This window comes from Heteronotia binoei, chromosome 15 (assembly GCF_032191835.1).
Source record: "Heteronotia binoei isolate CCM8104 ecotype False Entrance Well chromosome 15, APGP_CSIRO_Hbin_v1, whole genome shotgun sequence".
Lineage (NCBI taxonomy): Eukaryota > Metazoa > Chordata > Lepidosauria > Squamata > Gekkonidae > Heteronotia > Heteronotia binoei.
The window spans coordinates 2,778,155-2,805,042 of NC_083237.1; the positions used below are offsets into that span (position 1 = coordinate 2,778,155).

The window sequence follows — 26,888 nt, forward strand, 5'->3', positions numbered from 1 at the left end:
TTATCCTCACAACCACCCTGCGAGGTAGGGCGTGGATGGGACCAGCCCAAGGTCAACCCAGCAGGCTTTCAGGGCCGAGTAAGGAGGATTCCAGCCCGGCCTCCCACTTCTTAACCTGACACTCTTAACCGCAACACCACACTGGCTTTTGTGGAGGGCAAGCAGGGTGTCCTATTGTTCTGATGGGGTTTCTTAAATAGAAGCGATGGATAAAAATGCCCGGGACGGTTCTCCATCCAAGTCCCCCAAGGGACTGCTGAGGACAGCACAGTGAGGACTGTGGATGTGGAAAGTCGGCATCCCTTCCTGGAGCAGTAGATGAGATGTGGTAGGGTTGCCAACCTTCAGGTGGGGCCTGGAGATCTCCTGCTTTCATAAATGATCTTCAACTGGCAGAGATCAGCTCTCCTGGAGAAAATGGCTGCTCGGAAGGGGGGGACTCTAAGGCAGGGGTGGCCAACGGTAGCTCTCCAGATGTTTTTTGCCTACAACTCCCATCAGCCCCAGCCATTGGCCATGCTGGCTGGGGTTGATGGGAGTTGTAGGCAAAAAACATCTGGAGCGCTACCATTGGCCACCCCTGCTCTAGGGCATTGGACCATGCTGAAGCCCCTCCCATCTCCAAACCCCGCCCTCGCCAAAGTCTCCAGGGATTTCCCAACACAGTCATGGCAGCCTAAGCAGAGACACACCTTTGCTATTGTGTTTTGGCTTTATTGTGTATATGAGGGGGGTTTTTTGGGGGGGAGGTATTTTCCCCTTTCCCCTTCTTTTTCTGGGAAGTTAGTTCACCTTGGGCATCCTGTAAGCTGAGTTCTTTTGAACTCTGTGTGTCTTCTCTGTGTAGGGAGTTTATTATGCCACCTTTGATTTTCATCCTAATGTCTTCTTGTTGTATCTGCCTCTTGAACTTCGCCTGTCTCAGGGGTGGCCAACGGTAGCTCTCCAGATGTTTTTTGCCTACAACTCCCATCAGCCCCAGCCACTGGCCATTGGGCCCTATCTGAATCTGATCCTAGGAGAATGGCATAGATGTGTTGTTATAGGTTTTTGTCTGGGGGTGGGGGGGTGGGATTTAAAGGGTTAAGTATTTTGTGAACGTTTGACTGCACTTGTATATCGTTTTTAAAAGTTTTATTAAAAAAAGAGTATGGTTTTCAGCTCCAGGTTGGGAAATACTGGGAGATATGGGGGGTGGGCCCTGAGAACGGGGGGGATTTGAGGAGAGGAGATGCCAAGAGGCCCCACCTTCCAAACTGACCATTTTCTCCAGGGGGTCTTAGATCCAAGCGGGCAGCCGTGTTGGTCTGAAGCAGTTGAACAAAGCAGGAGTCAAGTTGGACCTTTAAGACCAGTCAAGTTTTATTCAGAACGTAAGCTTTCATGCGCTTTCTAAGCCAGCTTGGTGTAGAGAGACAGCTTGGTGTAGTGGTTAAGTGTGTGGATTCATATTTGGGAGAACCAGGTTTGATTCCCCACTCCTCCACTTGCACCTGCTGGAATGGCCTTGGGCCAACCATAGCTCTCGTAGGAGTTATCCTTGAAAGGGCAGCTGCTGTGAGAGCCCTCTCAGTCCCACCCACCTCACAGGTTGTCTGTTGGAGGGGAAGGTAAGGTAAAGGAGATGGTGACTCTTCTGAGATTCAGAGTACAGAGCGGGATATAAATCCAATATCTTCTTCAGTTTGGTGTAGTGGTTAAGTGTGCGGACTCTTATCTTGGAGAACTGGGCTTGATTCCCCACTCCTCCACTTGCAGCTGCTGGAATGGCCTTGGGTCAGCCATAGCTCTTGTAGGAGTTGTCCTTGAAAGAGCAGCTGCTGTGAGAGCCCTCTCAGCCCCACCCACCTCACAGGGTGTCTGTTGTGGGGGAGGAAGGGAAGGTGATTGTAAGAGAGCCAGTTTGGTGTAGTGGTTAAGTGTGCGGACTCTTATCTGGGAGAACCAGGTTTGATTCCTCACTCCTCCACTTGCAGCAGCTGGAATAGCCTTGGGTCAGCCATAGCTCTCGCAGGAGTTGTCCTTGAAAGGGAAGCTGCCGTGAGAGCCCTCTCAGCCCCGCCCACCTCACAGGGTGTCTGTTGTTGGGGGGAGAAGATATAGGAGATTGTAAGCCGCTCTGAGTCTTTGATTCAGAGAGAAGGGCGGGGTATAAATCTGCAATTCTTCTTCTTCTAAGCACACTTCATCAGATGAGGGGATCAGGTATAGTGGGCACTATATACCTGATCCCCTCATCTGACGAAATGTGCTTAGAGAGCACACGAAAGCTGACGTCCGGAATAAAGCTTGGTTCGTCTTAAAGGTGCAACTTGGCTCCTGCTTTGTCCAGGGGGTCTTCAGTTGTAATAGCAGGAGGTCTTCAGCCTGCCCCTGGTATGTGTCAGCCATCTGGGAGGGGGTGGGGAGATGGTCGTAATTTGGGAAGATTCCAAAGGGGACTCCACGTTCGTTTGTCGCAGCAGAAATATTGAGCTTTTGTAGCGCTTTAAGGACCCTCACGTTTTTGCTGAAAGCTTTTGTGGACCGGAGCTAACAACCTGCCCTGAGCCCACCTTGGCGGGGAGGACGGGATATAAATGGAATAAACTAAAACCAAACAAAAGAATTGTTTGTGGCAGCAACTGTTTGTTAAGGGGAAGGGTCATGAAATGAGAAGTATTCCAGCGCAAGGAGATATTCGGGGATTTTTCTGACGTGGGTTTGTCATCGGCAGGCTGTAGGACGGCCAGTGGAAGCTTGAATAATGTGCGTGCATTCGCCACACTCTTTACATTTGTGTATTGCAAAAGGAAAGCGCTCCCTTTTGCGGATCTGGCCTCTAAATGGAAGATTGATGGGGTTAAGTTCATGGCACCAGCAAAATCACTTCTGACGCTGAGCCCAGAGAGGAAAGGACCCAGAATCTCAGTGGGAAGAAGAAGAGGTGGCCGAAACAGGGGATGGAGCAGACGTTAAACCTCCGCTTCTCTTTTTGCAGGCCTCTGCTCCCTCATTGCGTGCTCATGGTACGGGAACCAGATTGTGACGGACTTCTACAACCCCTTGACGCCTGTCAATACCAAGTGAGTTTCCCAAGAGGTGGGGGAGGTGCCTGGGGAATTTCAGGAATGCCCTTTCTACCCTTGGGGGAGTGCCAAATCTCACTGGTTTGAACAGCCTAATGAATCCCTTTCCTGCAGAGAACCTGAGCACACGACCTCCCTTCTGTCCAAATTCTGACCCTGTTTTCCAGCCAGCCCACCCTCTGGTCCCTTTCTCTGTCTTTGGCGGCTGTCTTCCGCCAATGAACATCACTTGCTCTTCGTTTGCCAACCTCCAGGCGATATCGTAACAAAAGGGGGGGAAAAAACCGTATAGAAGTAAGCTTGCTATTCTATGTTTTGAAACAAACCATTTGGTATCCGTATTATTAACAAAAAAAAACCACTCGATGCCAGATTTTAACAAAAATTGGCAGAATTGCAATAGAACAAGGGTGGCCGACGGTGGCTCTCCAGATTTTTTTTTGCCTACAACTCCCATCAGCCCCAGTCATTGGCCGTGGTGGCTGGAGCTGATGGGAGTTGTAAGCAAAACACATCTGGAGAGCTACCGTTGGCTACCCCTGCAATAGAAGGTTGACATTACAGCCACAGCAGCGGCAACGGATTGCCTAGGTAACTCTCCATTGCATTCGCCTTCTTCAGGCTGAGTTCAACGATTGAATACCCAGTGCTTCCTTCAAATTTGTTCTTACGCACTCTCCAGCTTTTGCAATTGCTGTGCAGATAAGCTGCAGTTGTAGCCTCAGAGATCAACCGTCTTCCATTAGGGCTTAGAGCCTAGCGCAGAGACATTTTGAATCTGACACATGGCAAACCCTAATGGAAGATGGTTGATTTCTGAGGCTCCAACTGCAACTCGGTATTCAATTATTGAACTCCAGGCTTTACCTAGTGTACTGAAGTGTGTGTGTGTGTGGGGGGGGGGGGTCTTCCCACTGGGAAACCCCTTCCCCAGCCATCCCCGCATGGGCCTTTTTGGTGGCAGCCCCACAATTCTGGAACAACTTCCCTGGAGAGGTGTGCCTAGCCCCTTCATTTTCCATCTTCAGGAGGCAGCTGAAGACAGTTTTATTGAGAGCTGTGTTTGGCTAATGTTAGTACTGGCAGTTCTAATTGGAGATTTTAAGTTGCGGTTTTTGTGTGTGTCTGTGTGTCTCACTGTCTGGAGAGACGGTGGCTGAGTGGTAGAGCATCTGCTTGGTAAGCAGAAGGTCCCAGGTTCAATCACTGGCCTCTCCAACTAAAAAGGGTCCAGGCAAATAGGCACGAGAAACCTCAGCTGGAGACCCTGGAGAGCCGCTGCCAGTCTGAGTAGACAAGACTGACTTTGATGGACCAAAGAGGGTCTGATTCAGTATAAGGCAGCTTCATATGTTCATATGTTTTTTTTTTTTTACCATTGTTGTATTTCTGTTGTGAGCCGCCTTGAGTCCTGCAGACTAGAAAGGCAGCCAACAAATGTTTTAAATAGATAATAAGAGTTTTAAGCCTCTGCATTCACGGCCTAACCTACCTCATGGGGTTGTCGTAAGGATAAAATGGAGGTGAGAAGAAAGATCTGTTTTTATGTTAGGTATAGCCTGTCTTTCTCGGAGAGACTTAAGTCAGATTACAAGAGCGAGCCAATACAATCTGTAAAATGGGACACTCGAGAAACAGTGCAACAGAATTAGGACAGTAGAAGACCAACCAGAAATCTAAAAGGGAGCACAGCATGGCATGCAGAGCAGTGCAGAATGAATAGGACAGACCAAAAGTTCCCAATCATTTATCCCAAAAAATTTGTGCACCATTTTGCGCAGTGCAACCCTGTTGCCTAGGCAGAAAAGCCCTCTGGGATCTAAATAATTCGGGGAAGGGCCATGGCTAGGGTTGCCAAGTCCAATTTTAGAACTATCTGGGGACTTTGGGGGTGGAGCCAGGAGACATTGGGGGTGGAGCCAAGATCAAGGCTGTGACAAGCATCATTGAACTCCAAAGGGAGTTCTGGCCATCATATTTAAAGGGACAGCACACCTTTTCAATGCCTTCTTTCCAGGATAGGGGTACCTTCTTTTGGGGCTCATAGAATTGGACCCCCTGGTCCAATCGTTTTGAAACTTGGGGGATATTTTGGGGAGATGCACTAGGTGTCTCTACCTCAAAAAACAGCCCCCCCCCCGAGCCCCAGATACCCGTGGATCAATTCTCCATGATTTTCTATGGGAATAAATCTCCATAGGGAATAACAGAGTTCCCAGCAGACATTTCCCTCCCCTCCCCCCGCTTTCTGGCGACCCTGAAGCGGGGGGAGGGCCTCCAAACCGGGGGATCCCCTGCCCCCACCTGGGGATTGGTAACCCTAGCCGTGGCTCAGGGGCAGAGCATCTGCTCAGCATGCAGAAGGACCCAGGTTCAATCCCCACCATCTCCAGTTGAAAAGGACCAGGCAGTAAGGGATATGAAAGACCTCAGCCTGAGGCCCTGGAAAAAATCGCTGCTGCCAGTCTGAGTAGACAAGACTAACGTTGATGGATCACAAGTCAGATTCATTAAAAGGCAGCTTCACGCGTTTATGCGTCCATTGGATAGAAAGGCCAGGTGTGAAGCAAAGAAAGCAAAAATTGTCACCCTAGGCTTGCTTTTCCTGGATCAGTGGAAGAAGGAGCCCTGCTTGCATTCCCCATTTTGTATTGTATCCTCTTTGGAGACAGAGACCTGTGTAGCTTTTTAAGAAACCGTGGGTGCTAACGGCATAGTTGAAATAATACTTCTTGGGCCCACTAAGCTGCAAAGCAAAAACAATTTCCAAGTAGCTCAGCCCCCGGTAACTTCTTGGCAGTAACAATTTTGTTCCTCCTGTGCTCTTGATTGGCAGTGGGAATCCTTCGCACTTCACATCTCCCTTCCGAACTGAACTCTTCAGGGTTCACCGGCAGGGCAGTTAAAAAACATACTTCAGCTGGGCAGGTTTGGCGTGTTTTGCTTTATGTGACTGATCGAGGTGTTACGCCTGTGCCAATCATTTATCCCAAAAAAATGTGTGCACCATTTTGGGCAGTGCAGCCCTCTGCCTCTTCGATCTCGGCTACTCTTTCATTTTGTAATTTACTGGTATTTTTCTTTTTCTTTTTAAAAAACTGCTTTGATCTTTAGGGCTTTAAGGTTCGCTGCTTTGTACTGTGAATTGGACAAGATTGCTTCATTGTTTAATTTGTCGAGATGGAGGGTTGAGCGCTGGGAAGGAACCTGCCAATTAGGAACGGCACAAGACTTTAGCAACTGCTTTGGATACAGAATGCCAATCTGGGGCTTGACAGGGGAGCGTCCTTGGCGATGGCGCTCTGTTTTCTCAGCAGCCTCCTAGATCTTTTTGTTTCTTTGGAAAAGAGGGTGGATAGGAGAGAAGGACCACCCACGCCCACCCCCGTCACTCCCAAGATCTCAAAATAAAAGGCCGTGGCCAATGCTGCAAGTAAAGCAAAACAAAATAGGTTTTGGAGTGAGGAGGGACCTCTATGGCAGGGGTGGCCAACGGTAGCTCTCCAGATGTTTTTAGCTTACAACTCCCATTAGTCCCAGCCAGCATGGCCAACGGCTGGGGCTGATGGGAGTTGTAGGCAAAAAACACCTGGAGAGCTACCATTGGCCACCCTTGATCTATGGGGTAGAATTGCCATAGAGTCCACCTTCCAGAGTGGCTATTATCTCTGGGAGAATGGATCTCTGATACCTGGAGATCAGGTGTAATCCCAGAAGTAGGGTTGCCAAGTCCAATTCAAGAAATATCTGGAGACTTTAGGGTGGAGCCGGAAGGCATTGCAGGTGGATCCAGGAGCAAGGTTTCGTGAACTCCAAAGGGAGTTCTGGCCATTACATTTAAAGAGACCGCACACCTTTTAAATGCCTTCTCTTCCTTGGAAATAATGAAGGATAGGGGCACCTTCTTTTGGGGCTCATAGAATCGAACCCCCCGGTCCAATCTTTTTGAAACTTAAAGGGTATTTTGGGGAGAGGCGCTGGATGCTATGCTGAAAAATTGGTGCCACTGTCTCAAAAAACAGCCCCTGCAGACCCCCAGGTACCCATGGATCAATTCTCCATTATCCCCTATGGGAATCAATCTCCATAGGGAATAATGGAGTGTCCAGCAGTTACATTTCCTTCCCCCTCCCCGCTGTCTGATGACCTGGAAGCAGGGGGAGGGCCTCCAAACTACCCTGCCCCCACTTGGGTTTTGCCAACCCTACCCAGGAGATCTTAGCACAGAGACATTTTGAATCTGACCAAGGGTAACCCCTAATGGAAGACTGTGGATCTCTGAGGCTCTCCAGGGGTGGCCAACGGTAGCTCTCCAGATGTTTTTTGTCGACAACTCCCACCAGTCCCAGCCATTGACTATGCTGGCTGGGGCTGATGGGAGTAGTAGGCAAAAAAAACATCTGGAGAGCTACCGTTGGCCACCCCTGGGACTCTATACAACAATTGTAAAAGCTGAAGAGTGTCTAAATATAAATTTGAAGGAATTGCTGGGCATGCCATGACTGAATTCAAGGCTTCCCCTAGCGTACTGCAGCCTGCAGAAGGCGAACAGAAACAGATCGTGACCCAGGAGATCCACTGCTGCTGTTGTTCTTGTGACATCAGGCCCTCTATTGTAATTTTGCCCGTGTTGTTAAAATCTGGCACCTAGTGTGCAGTATTTTTTGTCAATAATATTGATAATAAATTGTTTCAAAATACAGACTAGCAAGCCAAGGTTTGTATCAACACAGTTGTTACTTTTATACAGTTTTATTTCCTTTTGCTGCAATGTCACTTTTCTGTATAGCTGTCTCTTTCTGTGTAACCGCTGGGAGCCTTCAGGTTCTCCCCTTCACGAGGGAACCCAGTTTCTTCCTTTGTTGCTGTGCGGAGCCCTTTTCCCACCATCCAAAGAGACTTTGCCAACTTGGAGGCTGCATTCTGTGCCAAATCCGCCTTGATTGAATTGGGTCGCCCCAAAGCAGGTTGCGCAGGAGATTTCTGTATCCATCCAGTTAAGTGTAGCGGTTAAGGGTGTGGAACGGGTTTGATTCCCCACTCCTCCTCTTGCACCTACTGAAGTGGCCTTGAGTCAGCCATAGCTCTGGCAGAGTTGTCCTTGAAAGGGCAGCTGCTGTGAGAGCCCTCTCAGCCCCACCCACCTCACAGGGCGTCTGTTGTGGGGGAGGAAGATAAAGGAGATGGTGAGAGCCAGTTTGGTGTAGTAGTGGTTAAGTGCGGGCTCTTATCTGGGAGAATCGGGTTTGATTCCCCACTCTTCCATTTGCATCTGCTGGAGTGGCCTTGGGTCAGCCATAGCTCTCTTATCTGGGAGAACCGGGTTTGATTCCCCACTCCTCCACTTGCACCTGCTGGAATGGCCTTGGGTCAGCCAGAGCTCTGGCAGAGCTGTCCTTGAAAGGGCAGCTGCTGTGAGAGCCCTCTCAGCCCCACCCACCTCACAGGGTGTCTGTTGTGGAGGAGGGAGATAAAGGAGACGGTGATTTGCAGTGAGACTCTGAGATTTGGAGCGGAGGGCGGGATATAAACCCAATATCACCATCGTCCACCGCACAGAAGCTGCCCTGGCATCTCAGTTTCTCTGTTGTTTTTTTTCTCTTTCAGGTATGAATTTGGCTCTGCCATTTTCATTGGCTGGGCCGGCGCAGCGTTGGTCATCCTTGGAGGCGCCCTCCTTTCTTGCTCCTGTCCCGGGAAAACCGGCTCTGCCTACGGCCGTCAATACCCCCAGGGCAAGGCCATCTCCAAGCCTCCCAGTAGCAAAGAATACGTCTAGTCCTGCTCTGAAGCAGCTGCGTGAGCCAGTCCTGCGGATCACCCCCTGGCCCGCCTAGACCTCCCCTGACCTTCTTCCATGTCCGGGGAGTTCTGGACTCCGCCAGGCCTTGGGCCCCTTCAGAGACGCTTTTAATAGCCTTCGTTTGGCACCCAGTTTTTATCTGACTTTTTTTTTTAAAATCCTTTTTTAAACCTCCTGTAATTTTTTAGAGGATACCAGTGTCATTTCTACCAAGGTGGGGGGGGGGGAGCATCTACAAAGCAAACCGCTGCTCAGCCACGTGTGGGGGTCTGGCTTGATACGGAGGGGCCTTAATTCTATCTTGAGGGGTTTTTTTTCCTGCGCTATAGCGTGTTCTCAGTTTAGGATGCATTCCTGCGCGGAATTGTGTAGCATCGATGTACGATTTGAATCATTTACTCAGGAGTGCGTGGAATCATGGCAGCACAGGATTACAGATCGATTGCTTTTTCCGAGGGTTTTAACGGATGCAAATCTTGAGGGGCGTTAGGTAGATTAGAGCATGTGGCGTCAGCAAGCGGTGGAGCGCCTCTTAACGCCAGCAAACTGAACCCCAAAGCATGGAGACGGATCAAACTTGGAGCGTTTGCAGAGCCTTCCATCACGGGGCATTTATTTGGGGGAAATGCATATTGCAGCCCTACCGTCAAATCCCCAAACCTCCAACTTTTGCAATAGGGCATTAGTTTGGGAGGGGTGGAGGCAGACAGGAATTGGATCTCAACGAAGGAAGGCTGACATTCATTCTGGGGAGAGGGAAATGTGTACCATTGAGGGGAGCAGGAAAGGAGCGTATAAGCGGTTAAATTTTCTGCGGCATGGGATCCCTAGTATGAGCCCCAGTGTTCAGGGATTCCCACTATCAAAAGGGAGAGCTGTGGAGAAGGGGGTGTGCCCCGAGAAGCAGTGACTTACGTAGTTTACAGAGATGCTAGTACGAAATCTTCCTCCAGTTGACCATCTAATTCAAAAAAAGGACTCTTCCTTTTAAGATCTTTGCTTCATCTCTAAATGCTGGCCCTAATATGCGCTGAGACCTTTCTCTATGTCCAGAAATATCAGCCTTCCCGATGTTTTATTTTCATTGCTTAGTGGAGGTAGAAGGGGAAACGTTTCACCCTCGCGAGGCAGGGCTGCCTAGGAGAGACGTGATCCTCAAGCAAAAACGTTTGCCTTATTTTAAAGCGCTGTGACTCATTAGGGCTGTGTGTGTGTGCCCGTGTGTGTTTTTGTGATGCTGGGAACTGATATTTTTTTGTACAGAATAAATAGACCTTTTTTTGGAGAAAGTCGTCCTTGACTGTCGGTGCTCTGCTTTGTGTGTAAATATTGCGTATTTCCTAGCAGTGTGAGGCCAGGAAGGGAAGCAAAAAGCAGTGGGACACAGGCTCAGAGATAGGGTTGCCACCTCCAGGTCGGGGAATTCCTGGAGATTTGAGGGTGGAGTCTGCTGAGGGGGGGGAAACCACAATGCAATACAATGCCTAAGAGTCCACCCTCTGAAGCAGCCATTCCCAGGGTACCTGACCTCATGTCATCTAGGGAGCAGTTGTAATTCTGGGACCGCCCCGACTCTGGCAACCGTAGCAAGCCCCAACTGGGTTTCTGGTAAGGTAGCCAATCCCCAGTTGGTGGTAGGGGATCTTCCAGCTTGGAGGTCCCCCCCCCCTTCAGGGTTATCAGGAAACATCATGCTGGGCACCCCATTATACCCTCTATGGTGACCGTTTCCCCTAGAGTATCATGGAAATTTGATCCATGGGTATCTGGGGCTCCGGGTGAGGGCTGTTTTTGAGGTAGAGGCACCAAATTTTCCGCACAGCATCCAGTGCCTCTCCTCAAATCAGCCTTTAAGTTTCAAAAAGATTGGACCGGGGGGTCCAATTCTATAAGCCCCAAAAGAAGGTGCCCCCATCTCTCATTATTTCCAAATGGAGGGAAGACATTTAAAAGGCATGCGATCCCTCTAAATGATGGCCAGAACTCCCTTCGCGATTCAATTGCGCTTGTCACTGTGTTACTTCTGACTCCAACCCCGAAGTCCCCAGATATTTCTTGAGTCAGACCTGGCAAAATGTATCCAGGCACACACGCACACCCTGAATAACGCGCTTTGCGACTGCGTGTTATTGTGCGAAACGGCAAAACCCAAATGCAATCGGCCACATGGAAGCGAAATGAAACTGCGTTATTTAGCAAGTGTGAAAGTGCCCCCCGGGGTGCAATCTGGAATACTTTGGAACAGATTGCAAAGCTCTGCTCTCGTCTCTCTGGCTATTTTTTACAAACACTTTTTTATTTCATAAGATTTCCCTCTGCGTTGCATTGCTTCATTTCTCCCGTCCTTCCTGCCTGCTGCTCTGTTCTCAGGGCGGAACAAAACTTGGCCATTCCGAAAGGCTACTTCTCCTGAGTGGTTCTCATTAAAATGGCGGCTAGAGACTCTCGCATCGCGCCGCCCTCCAGTGGCCGGTTTCGGCAACGCGGGTCTTTTCCCTGCGGGAACAACAGCGCCACCTGGTGCCCAGTCGACGAAGCGCGGGGTTGTTTCCACGTGTACAGCGTTCCAACGTACCTGGGTGGTGGTGGGGGGAACAATCGATTAACAAAACGTTTCACGTGGAAGGAAGCAAACATTTATTTTGGAGGCCTGCTTCATCTAGTTATAACAAATGTTTGATTTTAATTATATATTGTGAAATGTTAATTTAAAGTGTAATGCTAATTTAAAGTGTAATTTTATACTTTTATGTTAGTTTTATAAATGTTGTAAGCCGCCCTGAGCCACTCGGTGGGAAGGGTGGGATATAAATCCCAGACAAATAAATAAATAAATAAATAAATAAATAAATAAATCTAAATAAGCTCGGCTCCGGCTAGCCAAGTCTCTTCGCTAGAGAAGTCCGCCTGACTCCCGAAAACGCATCTTCGGGGTCGCGCGGCAGCCTCAAACCCACGTGTCAACCCGCAAACGGGGGGAGCGGGCGGCCCTTGCGCGCGCGGCGAGGTTGGCCAGGCCGCCGCAAAAATCCGATCCGCGGTGGCTCAGTCCCCCGCCCGCGAGCCCTTCCCGCGTCGCTGCACGCTGCACGTGTGAACGCGGCTTCCCTGCCCTTCCGAAGCCGCCTCGCCCCTGAACCGGTCTCCGGCCTCCTGCTTCCAACCTCCTCCACCTGCCGGCCGAAATCCCCGCGGGTTTCTCCACCCCCGGTCCGGGAGAGGCGCCCGCGACACTCCTCCTCCAGCCCAGCCCAGCCCAGCTTGGCGCGGGGAGTTCCGCCGGCGCCAGGGCCTCGGTCGGAAGAGGTTGCCGCTGCTGCCCCCTGCCGGACGCCCCGAGGATGGCGCCGCCGACGGCCCCCCTCCTTCGCCGCCGCCTCCTCCTCCCCGGGGCGGAGCGGGACCGGCGGGCGGCTCCAGCGGCGCCTCCTCCAGCTGCTGCTGCTGCCTGGCGCGGGCTCCTCTCCCTCCGCCGCCGCCGCCGCCGCCGGTCTCTGCCCCGCCGCCGCCGCTGCCCCGCCGTCGCCATGACCGTCGAGCTGGACTTCGAGGAGTGCCTCAAGGACTCGCCCCGCTTCAGGTGGGCGGGCAGGCGGCAGTGCCAGGCGGTGCCAAGCGGCTGCTCGCCCGGGCTGGCGCGGCGCTGCTTGGCCGCGTTCACACGTGTCGCTGGCGCGCCCGGAGCTCCCCCTGTTGCAATTCCCCGCGCGCCGGGCGCTTTGGGCTTGGGAAGGCGAGAGGGGGGAAGGGTTGCTGCCCAGGGCGGGGGGGGGGGGGGTTGCCGGCTTTGGACGGGGGGGGGCGGTCCCGGGTCCCAGGCAAAGCCTCGTGGGAGGGGCGTTAGAAATCGCAAAGGGGGGGGGGGAACGCAGGGTCCCACGCTTGGGCTGCTTGCATGGTCGCATGGAGGGGGGGGGGGGAAGGAGCAGGTTGCCTGGTGTGACCCCGCCCCTGCTTTGGGGCTGATAGTCTCTGCCCCGCCCGTTGCCCTCTTCAGCTAGGCTTCCCCTCCCCCCCCTTCAGCCAGGGGTACTTTCTGGTCACTTGGCCAGTCTCCAAGGGAGGGACCCCTGTAAGCTTCATAGCAGCAGCCCAGCACTGATTCCCCCCATTACAGCCAGGGGTGCTTTCTGGTCACTTGGCCAGTCTCCAAGGAAGGGCCCTGTAGAAGCTCCAAAGCAGCAGCCCAGCACTGACCCCCCCACACACATTACAGGCTGGGGTATTTTCTAGTCACTTGGCCAGCCTCCAAGGGAGGGCCCTGTGCAAGTTCCATAGCAGCAGCCCAGCACTGACCCCTCCCCCCCCTACAGCCAGGGCTACTTTCTGGTCATTTGGCCAGTCTCCAAGGGAGGGCCCTGTGCAAGCCCAGTACTGACCCCTCCCCCCACATTACAGCCCAGGGTATTTTCTAGTCACTTGGCCAGTCTCCAAGGGAGGGCCCCGCGCAAGCTCCATAGCAGCAGCCCAGCACTGGTTTCTGGGTCACCTGGCCAAGAAGAGGGTCAGCAGGGAGCCCCTTTGTTCAATCCCTGCCCAGGCTACCTCTTTACACCCGCAGGCCCACCCCCTTCCAGTGTGGTGCGTTCAGTCTGGTGCTGCGTGCACACAACCCTCGTGTTGCTGTTTCACATTGCTGCAGCCTGGAGGACAGGAAGTGGAGAGGCACCAAGAGCCCGGAGATGCTCAGAAAGCAGGCCGGTTTGGGGGAACTCTCTGGGCAGCTTGGCATGCACAAGCAGAGCCGTTGTGTGTTGGACGTCATATTTGAGCTGGTGGTGCTTTTGCCGCGCTCTTCACCTCCCAGGGACGTTGTGGTCGTGGGCTGGCCCCAACCACCTTAGGGCTACCCATGTATCAGTTGGGCTGTGCGATCGTAGTCGTGCTCCCCAAAATGGAAAAGCGTACTGAGTGTGAATCCTGACTTCTGTGCCGGTGTGCCTCTCAGATCACACAGCCCTGCTGCTTTGGGGCATCGGAAATGCCTGGGCCCCTGCGGTCTTTTGGAGAGGAGCGTGAGGGACGCACAGGAGGTGAAAGGGGTGGTTTGAGTCCACCACGCCGGGGTCATGGAATCCGACAATTCGAGTGCGTACCAGTGAAGTGCAAACTCTGAGTCCTATCGGCAACCTGCGCCTGTACCAGCCCTCTCTGTCTGGCAAGCTGACTTGGTCAGCTGACTGGTGGCGAGCTGCAAGTCCCCAAACCTCTGTTTTTTTGAGAGGGAGAGGGGCCACGGGAGCTCAGGGGCAGTGCCTCTGCTTGGCATGCAAAAGGTCCCAGGTTCAGTCCCCGGCATCTGCAGCTAAAAGAACCAGGCAGGAGGTGATGGGAAGGACCATTTTCTGCCTGAGACCCTGGAAGGTCAACGTCACCCTGAGTGGACAAGGCTCACTTTGATGGACCAACGATCTGATTCAGTAGAAGGCCAGTTTGGTGTAGTGGTGAAGTGTGCGGACTCTTATCTGGGAGAGCCGGGTTTCATTCCCCACTCCTCCACTGGCACCTGCTGGAATGGCCTTGGGTCAGCCATAGCTCTGGCAGAGGTTGTCCTTGAAAGGGCAGCTGCTGTGAGAGCCCTCTCAGCCCCACCCACCTCACGGGGTGTCTGTTGTGGGGGAGGAAGGTAAAGGAGATTGAGAGCCGCTCTGAGACTCTTCGGAGTGGAGGGCAGGATATAAATCCAATATCTTCATCTACCTCACAGGGTGTCTGTTGTGGGGGAGGAAGGGAAAGGAGATTGTGAGCTGCTCTGAGACTCTTCAGAGTGGAGGGCGGGATATAACTCCAATATCTTCATCTACCTCACAGGGTGTCTGTTGTGGGGGAGGAAGGGAAAGGAGATTGTGAGCTGCTCTGAGACTCTTCGGAGTGGAGGGCGGGATATAAATCCAATATCTTCATCTACCTCACAGGGTGTCTGTTGTGGGGGAGGAAGGGAAAGGAGATTGTGAGCCCCTCTGAGACTCTTCAGAGTGGAGGGCGGGATATAAATCCAATATCTTCATCTACCTCACAGGGTGTCTGTTGTGGGGGAGGAAGGGAAAGGAGATTGTGAGCCGCTCTGAGACTCTTCGGAGTGGAGGGCGGGATATAAATCCAATATCTTCATCTACCTCACAGGGTGTCTGTTGTGGGGGAGGAAGGCAAAGGAGATTGTGAACCTCTCTGAGACTCTTTGGAGTGGAGGGCGGGATATAAATCCAATATCATCTTCTTCTTCATGTGTTTGCATGAGAATTGTTTGCTGACTGAAACGCCGTCGGGCAGATATGCTTCCAATTATATTTAGCCTCTGGGTTTGAGGTCTAGAGAGAAGTCACACGTATTTTCCACTCTCTGTGCGCTTCGTGCGTGTTACAGATCGTTTCCCAAAGAGTCACTGGTTTCCTCTTGCCACGTTTCTGCGTTGTTTTTTCCTTTTCAGGGGCGAGAGAGCACCGAAGGGGGAGGTTGGACTCTTCCTTTCAGAAAGGAGGCTCCTGCAAAGGGGAGGGTTAATGGCACTGTCTTCTCCCCTGTGGGTGGGAGGGTTCCCCTTCTTGAGTGCCTTGGGGTGCTCAAATCTGGCGTTTAGCTGGCTTCTTCTCTCTTGCCCCTTTTTCTTTCACGTACCTTTCAGTTTGCCCACGGTTCGCACGTCGCGTGAATAACTTCCCTCTGAGTGAGCTAATGCATTGTGGGGAATGTGCTCCTGGCAGCCATCTTGGGCAGCCCAAGAGAAGATGGCTTTGCTTCACGGAGAGGGAAGCTGGACACCTGGCATCTTTTGTGCGTCCCCATAGTCCTCCCTCCTCCAAACCAGGGGTAGTTACCCCTCTTAACGGTCTTCTGTCTCAGTCGCTGAAATCGGGGTGGCGCAATTGGGGAATCAAGGATGACTCCTCTCGGGCGCTCTTCCTGGCTCCTTCTGGTCCTGTGTCATGGGATTGGGGTAAGGGGGGGGGGCACCTGTCTGTTCCTTGCACTTTTACCAGTGCCCCTCCAGGGGTTGTGCACATCACGACAACTGGCTGATGTTGTTGGCGAGCAGAGCAAGCCGAACCGTGGGGAGGTTTCCAGGCAACCGATAGGAAGTGGTTACAGACCCGGGGAGGGCAGGAAACGTGCAAGGTGACCGCAAGAGAACAAGGGAAGAGCGAGGGTTGTTCAAACCCAAAACGTAGCTTGTGGGGCTTTGAGGAGACCCTAAACTGGCCGTTTCTCTCTGCTCGCCTCCACTCCATTCCCACTTAGCAAGAGTCAAGTTGCACGTTTAAGACCAGCAAATCAGCCAGTATCATAATGCCCCTGTATAAATCGATGGTGCGGTCTCATTTGGAGTACTGTGTGCAATTCTGGTCGCCGCACCTCAAAAAGGATATGATAGCATTGGGAAAAGTGCAGAAAAAGGCAACTAGAATGATTAAAGGGTTGGAACACTTTCCCTATGAAGAAAGGTTAAAACGCTTGGGGCTCTTTAGCTTGGAGAAACGTCGACTGCGGGGTGACATGATAGAGGTTTATAAGATTCTGCATGGGATGGAGAAAGTAGAGAAAGAAGTACTTTTCTCCCTTCCTCACAATACAAGAACTCGTGGGCATTCGATGAAATTGCTGAGCAGTCGGGTTAGAACGGATAAAAGGAAGTCCTTCTTCACCCAAAAGGTGATTAACACGTGGAATTCACTGCCACAGGAGGTGATGGCGGCTACAAGCATAGCCAGCTTTAAGAGGGGATTAGATAAAAATACGGAGCAGAGGTCCATCAATGGCTATTAGCCACATCATGGCTATTAACATATTCAAAAAAGGAATACCACCATTCCATAAACTCATTTTTCCTCGTTGAAACTTCTGCAACATATAATTAAGTAGCCAGTTTGTCTAGTGCTGCTATTTCCCATACTTTCCCACACCATTGTTGAGTTGTAGGTACTGAGTTTTGTCTCCAGCACCTTGCTATTACTGTTTTTGCGGCTAGTCTTAATAGTAATGGAAGCAGCCCCGTGGCGCAGAGTGGTAGAGCTGCATTACTGCAGCCTTAAGCTCTGCTCACGACCTGAGTTCGATCCCGGCAGAAGCTGGGTTCAGGTAGCCGGCTCAAGGTTGACTCAGCCTTCCATCCACCCGAGGTCGGTCGAATGAGTCCCCAGCTTGCTGGGGAGAAAGTGTAGATGACTGGGGAAGATGACCCTGTAAAAAGTCCCCTGTAGATGACTGGGGAAGTGTAGATGACCGCGTAAAAAGTCTGCTGTGAAAACATTGTGAAAGCAACGGTCACCCCAGAGTCGGAAACGACTGGGGCTTGCACAGGGGACGACCTTGACCTTTTTATTGATAGTAATGCCAATCCTTTCTTGAGTTACGGAAGCTTTAGATCTGCCCAGTGGTTTAAAAGGATTGATTCGGGAGTATGAGGAAGCAAATAATTTAAGATATTATTTGTCATGTGAATAATAGCTTTCCAAAAGTCTGGATTTTGGGGCAATCCCACCAGCAATGTTTAAATGTGCCCATTCTGACAGAGCCAGAATCATCGAATCACAGAGTCAGAAGGGACCTCCAGGGTCTTTTAGCCCACCCCGCTACACAATGCAGGAAACTCACAATTTTTTTAAATTCACAGGATCTCCATTGCTGTCAGATGGCCATCTAGCCTCTTTGGTGTAGTGCCAGTTTGGTGTAGAGCCAGTTTGGTGTAGTGGTTAAGTGTGTGGACTCTTATCTGGGAGAACCAGGTTTGATTCCCCACTCCTCCACTTGCACCTGTTGGAATGGCCTTGGGTCAGCCACAGCTCTGGCAGAAGTTGTCCTTGAAAGGGCAGCTGCTGGGAGAGCCCTCTCCAGCCCCACCCACCTCACAGGGTGTTTGTTGTGGGGGAGGAAGGTAAAGGAGATTGTGAGCCGCTCTGAGACTCTTCGGAGTGGAGGGCGGGATATAAATCCAATATCTTCTTCTTCTTCTTCTCTGTTTCAAAACCTCCAAGGAAGGAGAGCCCACCACCTCCCGAGGAAGCCTGTTCCACTGAGGAGCTGCTCTATCAGAATCATAAAATCCTAGAGTTGGAAGGGACCTCTAGGGTCATCTAGTCCAACCCCCTGCACAAGGAAGGAAACTCACAAACCCCTCCCCCTAAAGTCACAGGATCCTCATTGCTGTCAGATGGCCCTCTAGCCTCTGTTTCAAAACCTCCAAGGAAGGAGAGCCCACCACCTCCCGAGGAAGCCTGTTCCACTGAGGAGCTGCTCTATCAGAATCATAAAATCCTAGAGTTGGAAGGGACCTCTAGGGTCATCTAGTCCAACCCCCTGCACAAGGAAGGAAACTCACAAACCCCTCCCCCTAAAGTCACAGGATCCTCATTGCTGTCAGATGGCCCTCTAGCCTCTGTTTCAAAACCTCCAAGGAAGGAGAGCCCACCACCTCCCGAGGAGGAAGCCTGTTCCACTGAGGAGCTGCTCTATCAGAATCATAGAATCCTAGAGTTGGAAGGGACCTCTAGGGTCATCTAGTCCAACCCCCTGCACAAGGAAGGAAACTCACAAACCCCTCCCCCTAAATTCACAGGATCTTCAATGCTGTCCGATGGCCATCTAGCCTCTGTTGAAAAACCTCCAAGGAAGGAGAGCCCACCACCTCCCCAGGAGGAAGCCTGTTCCACTGAGGAATCACTCTATCAGAACCATAGAGTTGGAAGGGACCTCTAGGGTCATCTAGTCCAACCCCCCGCACAAGGCAGGAAACACACAAACCCCTCCCCCTAAATTCACAGGATCTTCATCGCTGTCAGATAGCCATCTAGCCTGTTTCAAAACCTCCGAGGAAGGAGGGCCCACCACCTCCCGAGGAAGCCTGTTCCACTGAGGAATCGCTCTAACGGGAGTGCCTTGGAAGTCAAAGAGGTGGCTCCAAGCGCCCCCATTTGGCAGGCGGGAGATTGGCCTCACCTAGAGACCCCGGGGGATTCTCCTGAAGCCTTGCTGCTGTTAATTGTGCGCAGGACATTTTTAAACAATCTTGCAGAAGCGCTAAGGTGCACAAAACAGGCTTGTGAGGTTAGCTGGTGTGAGGTTTACAAGGAGGCAGAGTGTGAGGCCGAGCAGGGGAGCCCGCGGCGGATTAATTGGGTTAATTTGTGGCTTCCGGGTCTCTCTCCCTGTGCTAATGCGTTTCCCCCTCCCTCATCTCTTCCACCACCTTCAGGGCTGCAATAGAGACGGTGGAAACGGAAGTGTCGGCCTTGGAGACCCAGCTGGAGAAGGTGAGGGGACCCCGTTGCCTCTCGGCCAGGCAGAGGCCTTCCGGTCGCTTCTTGGGCCGTGTTCCCTCTAAGCTGCAGAGTCTCGTGAGCAAGAATTCTACTTTCTGAGCTCCTGGTATTCAAGTTGTAGAACAGAGTAGAAGTCAAGGTGCACCTTTAAGACCAGGGGTGGGGAACCTCCGTCCCGAGGGCCGTACACGGCCCTCAAGGTCACTTGGTGTGGCCCTTGGGGATTGCTGAGCTGAACCGAGCCATGTGGCAGCCTCTCTGAGGCCTGGCTGGCCAGCGAGGATCGTGGGGCCCAGCCGTGCTGTGCAGCAGCCTCCCCAGGGCCAGGCAGGGATCACAGGGCCCAGATGTACTGTGCGGCAGCCTCCCTGGGGCCTGGCTGGCCGGCCAGAATTGCTGCAGGCCTGGAAAAGTTACTGCCACAGTTCAGTTTGCACTTGATTACCCCAGAGGGTGTGGCCTAATATGCTAATGAGTGTGTGACCTAATACGCTAATATTAGGGGATGTGGTCTAATATGCTACTGAGTTCCTGCAAGGAATGCTAATATTAGCGTATTTACAAAGGAGTCCTGGACCTATGCATTTGCCTAGGGCAGCGGGCTGCATGTGTGTGTCTCCTCACATGACTTCAAATAGAAAAACAATTATTTGCATTCATTCTGCTGGCCTGAATCATTCTCCCTCGGCGGAGCACTGTTTTTTAAGTGGATCATTTTTAATGGCCCCTGAATGATGTTATAAATATCCATATGGCCCTTGGCAGAAAAATGGTTCCCCACCCCTGTTTAAGACCAACAAAGTTGTATTCAGAACGTAAGCTTTCGTGTGCTCTGGCCACACTTCACCCGGCGAGGAATCCGGTACAGTGAACAGAGCTACATAGCGCTGGTAGGCAGTGGCTTAGAATGCAAAATGGTACAAATTTAAGATCCAGTGGCAGAATAGTAAAACTAACAAACTGAGCAAACTTTTGATCTGGGTAACAGGAGTGCGAGAAACCCATAAAACAGCAACATGTCAAATTGTGAGAATGTGTGTTAAGTCACTCTATTGTATAATTGTTAAGTCACTCTATTGTAAATATTTATTAATATTTATTGATAATCATGGTTTTATCTGTTTTTATCTGTTTAAATGCTGATCCCTTTATATGTTTAAATATTGTAATTTTGTTGGATCTATCACTGGAAGCCGCCCTGAGCCACTTGTGGGAAGGGCGGGATATAAATCCCAAATAAATAAATAATAAATAAATAAATAAATAAATAAGCCCGGGCCAAAAAGAGGGCGTTTCTTTCTCAGAAGTTTTCCTCATCCAGAGTTGTGAGCTCCTGCATAAATTATTGTTGTCTGGGGCCGTTTTTCCTGAGCTTAGAACCAGAGCAGGGGTGGCCAGCGGTAGCTCTCCAGATGTTTTTTGCCTACAACTCCCATTAGCCCCAGCCAGCACATGCTGGCTGGGGCTGATGGGATTTGTAGGCAAAAAAAAACACCTGGAGAGCTACCGTTGGCCACCCCTGAACTAGAGGGTAAAAATCTGTGAGCTACCTCAGACTAACTCAGCCTAGAGGGAACACTGCTCTGGGGTCTGGCTGCCCAGGGCTAACCTGCCTACAGCAGAGAGGCAGGAGTCGCTGAGCAAAATGGCTGCTTCGTCTTGTCCGGAACCTGAGCCAGGTCGCTTTCCTTCAGCAGGCTCAGCCTTGGTTTGCTTAGGGGAGATTCCCGAAAGCTGCAAATTGGGTGCATCGGGAGGCGGGTGGAGCCGGCTGTGGTTGTGGGTCTCTTGAGTCACCTGCCCCCTTTCCTCCCTCCCCGTCCCCCCCCCAGCTGCTGAAGCTCTTCACCACCATGCTGGAGTCTGGGCGGCAATATTGCTCCCACAGCAAGAACTTTGTGGCGGGCGTCCAGGAGCTGTCGCAGAATTCGCAGGGGGACTCCATGATGAGCGTGAGTCTGCCGGGGAGGAGGCCAGACGTGGGCGGGGTGGGGGGAGCAGATGGAGTGTCTGGGCAGGTCAAGTGCATCCCCCCCAGTTTGGCCAGTCCAGTTTGGCACTGGCTGGGGGTGGGTGGGGGGTGTCAAGGGTGGAGGGCAGGAAGCTGAGATGTTTGCCCATCCCATCTGGGCACCTGCAGGCGTTCTTCTGCAACAGCCATGGCCTCTAGGTAAGGGGTGTCGAACTCATTTGTTATGAGGGCCGGATCTGACATAAATGAGACCTTCTTGGGCCAGGCCAGGGAAAGCAACGTCACCCCTGAGTCGGAAACGACTGGTGCTTGCACAGGGGACCTTTCCTTTCCTGGCCATGTCAGGCCCTGGGCCATATGTGTTCCTATTTAAGATTAGGTAGCAGAGATGTAAACTTTTATGAAGGACGCAGACAAACACAGTTAAATATTTTTTTTTTAAAGCCCATAAAACATGCCTAAAACGGTAGCACTCGTTGGTTTTAAAGGTGCTTTCTTTGTATTTCTCCCATGGGATCCAGGGAACTGGGCAAAGGAAGCTCTGGTTCTTTCCTTCTTTCCCAGGGGACTGGTGGAGGTGGAGCCTCAGCCAATAGAAGGAAGAGAGGCTTGGCTCAGTAGCTCTGCTGTGTGATTGAGCGAGCCTGGGAACTGGGCAAAGGAAGCTCTGTTTCTTTCCTTCTTTCACAGGGGACTGGTGGAGGTGGAGCCTCAGCCAATAGAAGGAAGAGAGGCTTGGCTCAGTAGCTCTTCTGTGTGATTGAGCGAGCCTGGGAACTGGGCAAAGGAAGCTCTGGTTCTTTCCTTCCTTCCCAAAGGACTGCTTCAGTGGGGAGGGCGGGATATAAATGCGAAAATAAATAAATAAAAATAAATAAATAGAAGAAAGAGAGGCTTGGCTCAGTAGCTCTGCTGTGTGATTGAGCGAGCCTGGGAACTGGGCAAAGGAAGCTCTGTTTCTTTCCTTCTTTCCCAGGGGACTGGTGGAGGTGGAGCCTCAGCCAATAGAAGGAAGAGAGGCTTGGCTCAGTAGCTCTGCTGTGTGATTGAGCAAGCCTGGGAACTGGGCAAAGGAAGCTCTGGTTCTTTCCTTCCTTCCCAAAGGACTGCTTTGGCGGGGAGGGTGGGATATAAATGCGAAAATAAATAAATAAATAGAAGAGAGGCTTGGCTCAGTAGCTCTGCTGTGTGATTGAGTGAGCCTGGCAAAGCAAGCTCTGCCTCCCCCCCTTCCTCCCCAAGGGAGGAGCCTCAGCCAATGGAGAAAATAGAGGTTTTGCTTTGTAGCTCCTATGCAGTTGAGCAAGCCTGGGAAAGCAAGCTGTGATGCAGAAGGAAGCAAGAGAGAGGGAGAAGGAAACAGAGGACAGCCAGTTGCTCGGGGGCCTGAGAGGAACCTTACGGGAGGCTAATTTGGCCCTCGAGCTGCATGTTTGACACCCCTGCTCTAGAAACTCTCTTTTTAAAAACAAGATCATGTAGTCTGGAAACTTCAGTGTTTTGAACCACTGTCTCTTTTGGGGTGTTTCTTCATTCCTAGCCTTAAGTGCCGAACCTGTTGGATTTGCAGAGGTTGAGGGGGTTCAGGCACCCGGGTCCTTCACAGTGTTCTTTCCCTCTGTCTTTCTGGGCCCTGTTTTCCAGGAGTGCCTCAAAAAGTTTTCGGAGAGCCTCAACCAGATGGTCAGCAGGCACGAGGTGAGAAAGCGACTCCTTTCTTCATGGACCGGCCCGCCTTTCTCTTTCTCCAGAGGATAGATCCAAATAGGCAGGCGTGTTGGTCTGAAGTAGTAGAACAAAATAGGAGTCGATTGCACCTTTAAGACCAACTTAGTTTTATCCAGAACGTCAGCTTTCGTGCGCGTGCACGCTTCTTCCGACGAGGAATGAGGTACAGTAAGCAGAGCCACATAGAGCTGGTGGGGTTTGGAATGCCCAGTGGTACGAAGTTAAAAAACCAAGAGCAGAATAGTAAAATTAACACATTCAGAAAACCTTCGATCTGGGTTTATTTTTTATGTTGCAGGTTAAAAGGTAAATTAGTTGGACAGGAAAGACTTCTGGGAAAGAAATGCCTTCTTTTTGACCCAGGTTTATCAGCAATAGAATAATTAACAGGCCTTCTCACATTCTGACATGTTACATGAGAGCCAGTTTGGTGTAGTGGTTAAGTGTGTGGGCTCTTATTTGGGAGAACCGGGTTTGATTCCCCACTCCTCCACTCGCACCTGCTGGAATGCTTGGGTCAGCCAGAGCTCTGGCAGAGGTTGTCCTTGAAAGAGGGTGTCTGTTGTGGGGGGAGAAGACATAGGAGATTGTAAGCCACTCTGAGTTTCTGTCCTTGAAAGGGCAGCTTCTGGGAGAGCTCTCTCAGCTCCACCCACCTCACAGGGTGTCTGTTGTGGGGGAGGAAGGGAAAGGAGATTGTAGGCTGCTCTGCGACTCTTCAGAATGGAGGGCGGGATATAAATCCAATATCTTCTTCTTCTACTGTTTTATGGTTTCCCACGCTAACGCAACCCAGATCAATGGTTTTCTGAATTTGTTAATTTTACTATTCTGCTCTTGGTTTTAAACTTTGTACCACTTGGCATTCCAAACCCCACCAGCTATATGTGGCTCTGCTTACTGTACCTCCTTCCTCGTCTGGAGAAGTGTGCATGCACACGAAAGCTTGCATTCTGAATAAAACTAAGTTGGTCTTAAAGGTGCAATCGACTCCTATTTTGTTTATCTCCAGAGGATTTCAGGAGCTGCCTGCATAATCTCCTGGGAGGCAAAATTTGGGATTGCTAGTCAGCTGAGGCTGGGGGACACCTGCCATATGAGAAACAGCTGAAGCTTCTTCAGTCTAGAAAGAACGGAGGACTAGGCAATTGGGGGGAGAGAGAGAAACGAGTGAGAATTCTAAGCCCGGAGGGGAAAGGAAACTTTTGTGTGCTCTTTCTCTCTCCTCCCCCCCCCCCGCCTCCCCCTGATGTAAGCTGACAAGCATTCCACGAATTCAAAAGGCTCTAAATTCTGCACAAGCCAAAGGAAACACTTCCACACAACGTGTGACTTAGCCTACGGAACTCCCTGCCACAAGATGCAGTAGTGGCTGGAATAGGAGAAATTGCTGGCAGGGCAGAAGGATCTGCCAGAGGAGGGGAAGGGAAAGGAGATTTGTAAACCTCTCTAAGACTTTAGCGGCCCCGTGGCGCAGAGTGGTAAAGCAGCAGTATTTCAGTACTGTGATCTGAACTCTCTGCTCACGACCTGAGTTCTATCCCAGCGATAGCTGGTTCAGGTAGCCAGCCCGAGGTTGACTCAGCCTTCCATCCTTCCGAGGTCAGTCAATGAGTCCCCAGCTTGCTGGGGGTGGGGTGGGGATGGAAAGCGTAGAGGACTGGGGAAGGCAATAGCAAACCACCCTGTCAAAAGTCTGCTGTGAAAACGTTGTGAAAGCAACATCACCCCAGAGTCAGAAACGACTGGTGCTTGCACAGGGGACCTTTCCCATCCACATCTGTTAAGAGCCCCGTGGCACAGAGTGGTAAAGCTGCAGTACTGCATTCCAAACTCTGCTCATGACCTGAGTTCGATCCCAGCGGAAGCTGGTTCAGGGTGCCGTCAAGGTTGACTCAGCCTTCCATCCTTCTGAGGTCAGTCAAATGAGTCCCCAGCTTGCTGGGGGAGGGGGGGGATGGAAAGCGTAGAGGACTGGGGAAAGCAATGGCAAACCACCCCATCAAAAGTCTGCCGTGAAAACGTTGCGAAAGCAACGTCACCCCAGAGTCGGAAACGACTGGTGCTTGCACAGGGGACCTTTCCTTTCCTAAGACTTCTCTGGGTAGCGAAGGGCGGGTAGGCTATTAAAGATGACCTCCCTGTACAGAGGCGGCTCTACCAAATGCTGGCAAAAACCCTCCCTGGGTTTGTGTGCCACGTCGAAGCCGGCTTTGCCTTCGAACAGCCTGATGCCCGGCCATCTCCCAGCTCCTTGGCTGAGAGCAGGCATGATCCACCAGGGTATTCTCTGGCTCCAGCCCGCTTGCCTTGCATGAGCCTTACGCAAGAGCTGTGATCTCAGCCGGGCTTGTGCCAGAGATTCTCCCCGGGGTGGGGTGGGGGGACTGGGTTTATGGCAGGTCAGGCCTCCCTGCCTCTCCTTTCCCCTCGGGCATCTTTTCTCCTCTTGGGCCCTAGAGCCCCCCCAACCCTTTAGCCTTTCTCCAGGCGCCCCCTCTCCCGCTCCAGCTTTGGAGCTGCTGGACTCTTGTACGATTCCAGACTTTACCCGGTGGGGAAGAGGGGTCTTGGACTCCCCCCTCTCGTGACCCTCTTTGGTGCTTCTCTCTTCTCTTGCAGGAACTCCTGGACACGACGCAACAATCCTTCAAGCAACAGCTGCAGAGTTTGGTGAAAGAGTAAGGCGGTCCGAAAAAGTCTGGCAGAGGAAAAACGATGATTTGGGAAGAGGGGCGGTGGTGGGGATCCGTTCCTGCCAGGAGGCTGCGGGTCATGGAGGGTGGGGGGACTCAGCCGGGGGCTTAAGGGATCTGTTAGAGGCTATAGCAGAGGTGGCCAAAAGTAGCTCTCCGGATGTTTTTGCCTACAACTCCCATCAGCCCCAGCCTTCGACCATGCTGGCTGGGGCTGATGGGAGTTGTAGGCAAAAAAACATCTGGAGAGCTACCGTTGGCCACCCCTGGCGGCTATAGGACAGCGTGTTGAACTCATTTCAACCAGTTCGGTGTAGTGAAGTGTGCGGACTCGTATCTGGGAGAATTGGGTTTGATTCCCCACTCCTCCACTTGCACCTGCTGGAATGGCCTTGGGTCAGCCAGAGCTCTCTTAGGAGTTGTCCTTGAAAGGGCAGCTGCTGTGAGAGTCCTCTCAGCCCCACCCAGCTCACAGGATGTCTGTTGTGGGGGAGGAAGGTAAAGGGGTTTGTGAGCTGCTCTGAGACTCTTTGGAGTGGAGGGCGGGATATAAATCCAATATCTTCATCTACCTCACAGGGTGTCTGTTATGGGGGAGGAAGGGAAAGGAGATTGTGAGCCGCTCTGAGACTCTTCGGAGTGGAGGGCGGGATATAAATCCAATATCTTCATCTACCTCACATGGTGTCTGTTGTGGGGGAGGAAGGGAAAGGAGATTGTAAGCCGCTCTGAGACTCTGTCCTTGAAAGGGCAGCTGCTGGGAGAGCTCTCTCAGCCCCACCCACCTCACAGGGTGTCTGTTGTGGGGGAGGAAGGTAAAGGAGATTGTGAGCTGCTCTAAGACTCTTCGGAGTGGAGGGCGGGATATAAATCCAATATCTTCATCTACCTCACAGGGTGTCTGTTGTGGGGGAGGAAGGGAAAGGAGATTGTGAGCCGCTCTGAGACTCTTCGGAGTGGAGGGCGGGATATAAATCCAATATCTTCATCTACCTCACAGGGTGTCTGTTGTGGGGGAGGAAGGGAAAGGAGATTGTGAGCCGCTCTGAGACTCTTCGGAGTGGAGGGCGGGATATAAATCCAATATCTTCATCTACCTCACAGGGTGTCTGTTGTGGGGGAGGAAGGGAAAGGAGATTGTGAGCCGCTCTGAGACTCTTCGGAGTGGAGGGCGGGATATAAATCCAATATCTTCATCTACCTTACAGGGTGTCTGTTGTGGGGGAGGAAGGGAAAGGAGATTGTGAGCTGCTCTGAGACTCTTCAGAGTGGAGAGTGGGATATAAATCCAATATCATCATCTTCTTCATTTGTTATGAGGGCCAGATCTGACAGAAATGAGAACTTGTTGGGTTGGGCCGAGCAGTG

General features: G+C 51.7%; 2 protein-coding genes across 2 annotated transcripts in view; both read left to right on the forward strand.

Moving 5' to 3' along the window:
* Positions 1 to 10,163, forward strand: part of CLDN7 (claudin 7) — a 28,075-nt gene extending 17,912 nt beyond the window's left edge. The window contains exons 3-4 of the mRNA XM_060256647.1: positions 2,981 to 3,065; positions 8,676 to 10,163. Coding sequence (XP_060112630.1) covers positions 2,981 to 3,065; positions 8,676 to 8,847 — 257 coding nt within the window. The 3' untranslated portion in view covers positions 8,848 to 10,163. The remainder of the gene's footprint in view (positions 1 to 2,980; positions 3,066 to 8,675) is intronic.
* A 2,235-nt stretch (positions 10,164 to 12,398) lies between these two features.
* ACAP1 (ArfGAP with coiled-coil, ankyrin repeat and PH domains 1) overlaps positions 12,399 to 26,888 on the forward strand; it is a 42,326-nt gene continuing 27,836 nt past the window's right edge. Inside the window, exons 1-5 of the mRNA XM_060255936.1 lie at positions 12,399 to 12,451; positions 19,058 to 19,115; positions 20,957 to 21,076; positions 22,741 to 22,794; positions 25,447 to 25,505. Coding sequence (XP_060111919.1) covers positions 12,399 to 12,451; positions 19,058 to 19,115; positions 20,957 to 21,076; positions 22,741 to 22,794; positions 25,447 to 25,505 — 344 coding nt within the window. The remainder of the gene's footprint in view (positions 12,452 to 19,057; positions 19,116 to 20,956; positions 21,077 to 22,740; positions 22,795 to 25,446; positions 25,506 to 26,888) is intronic.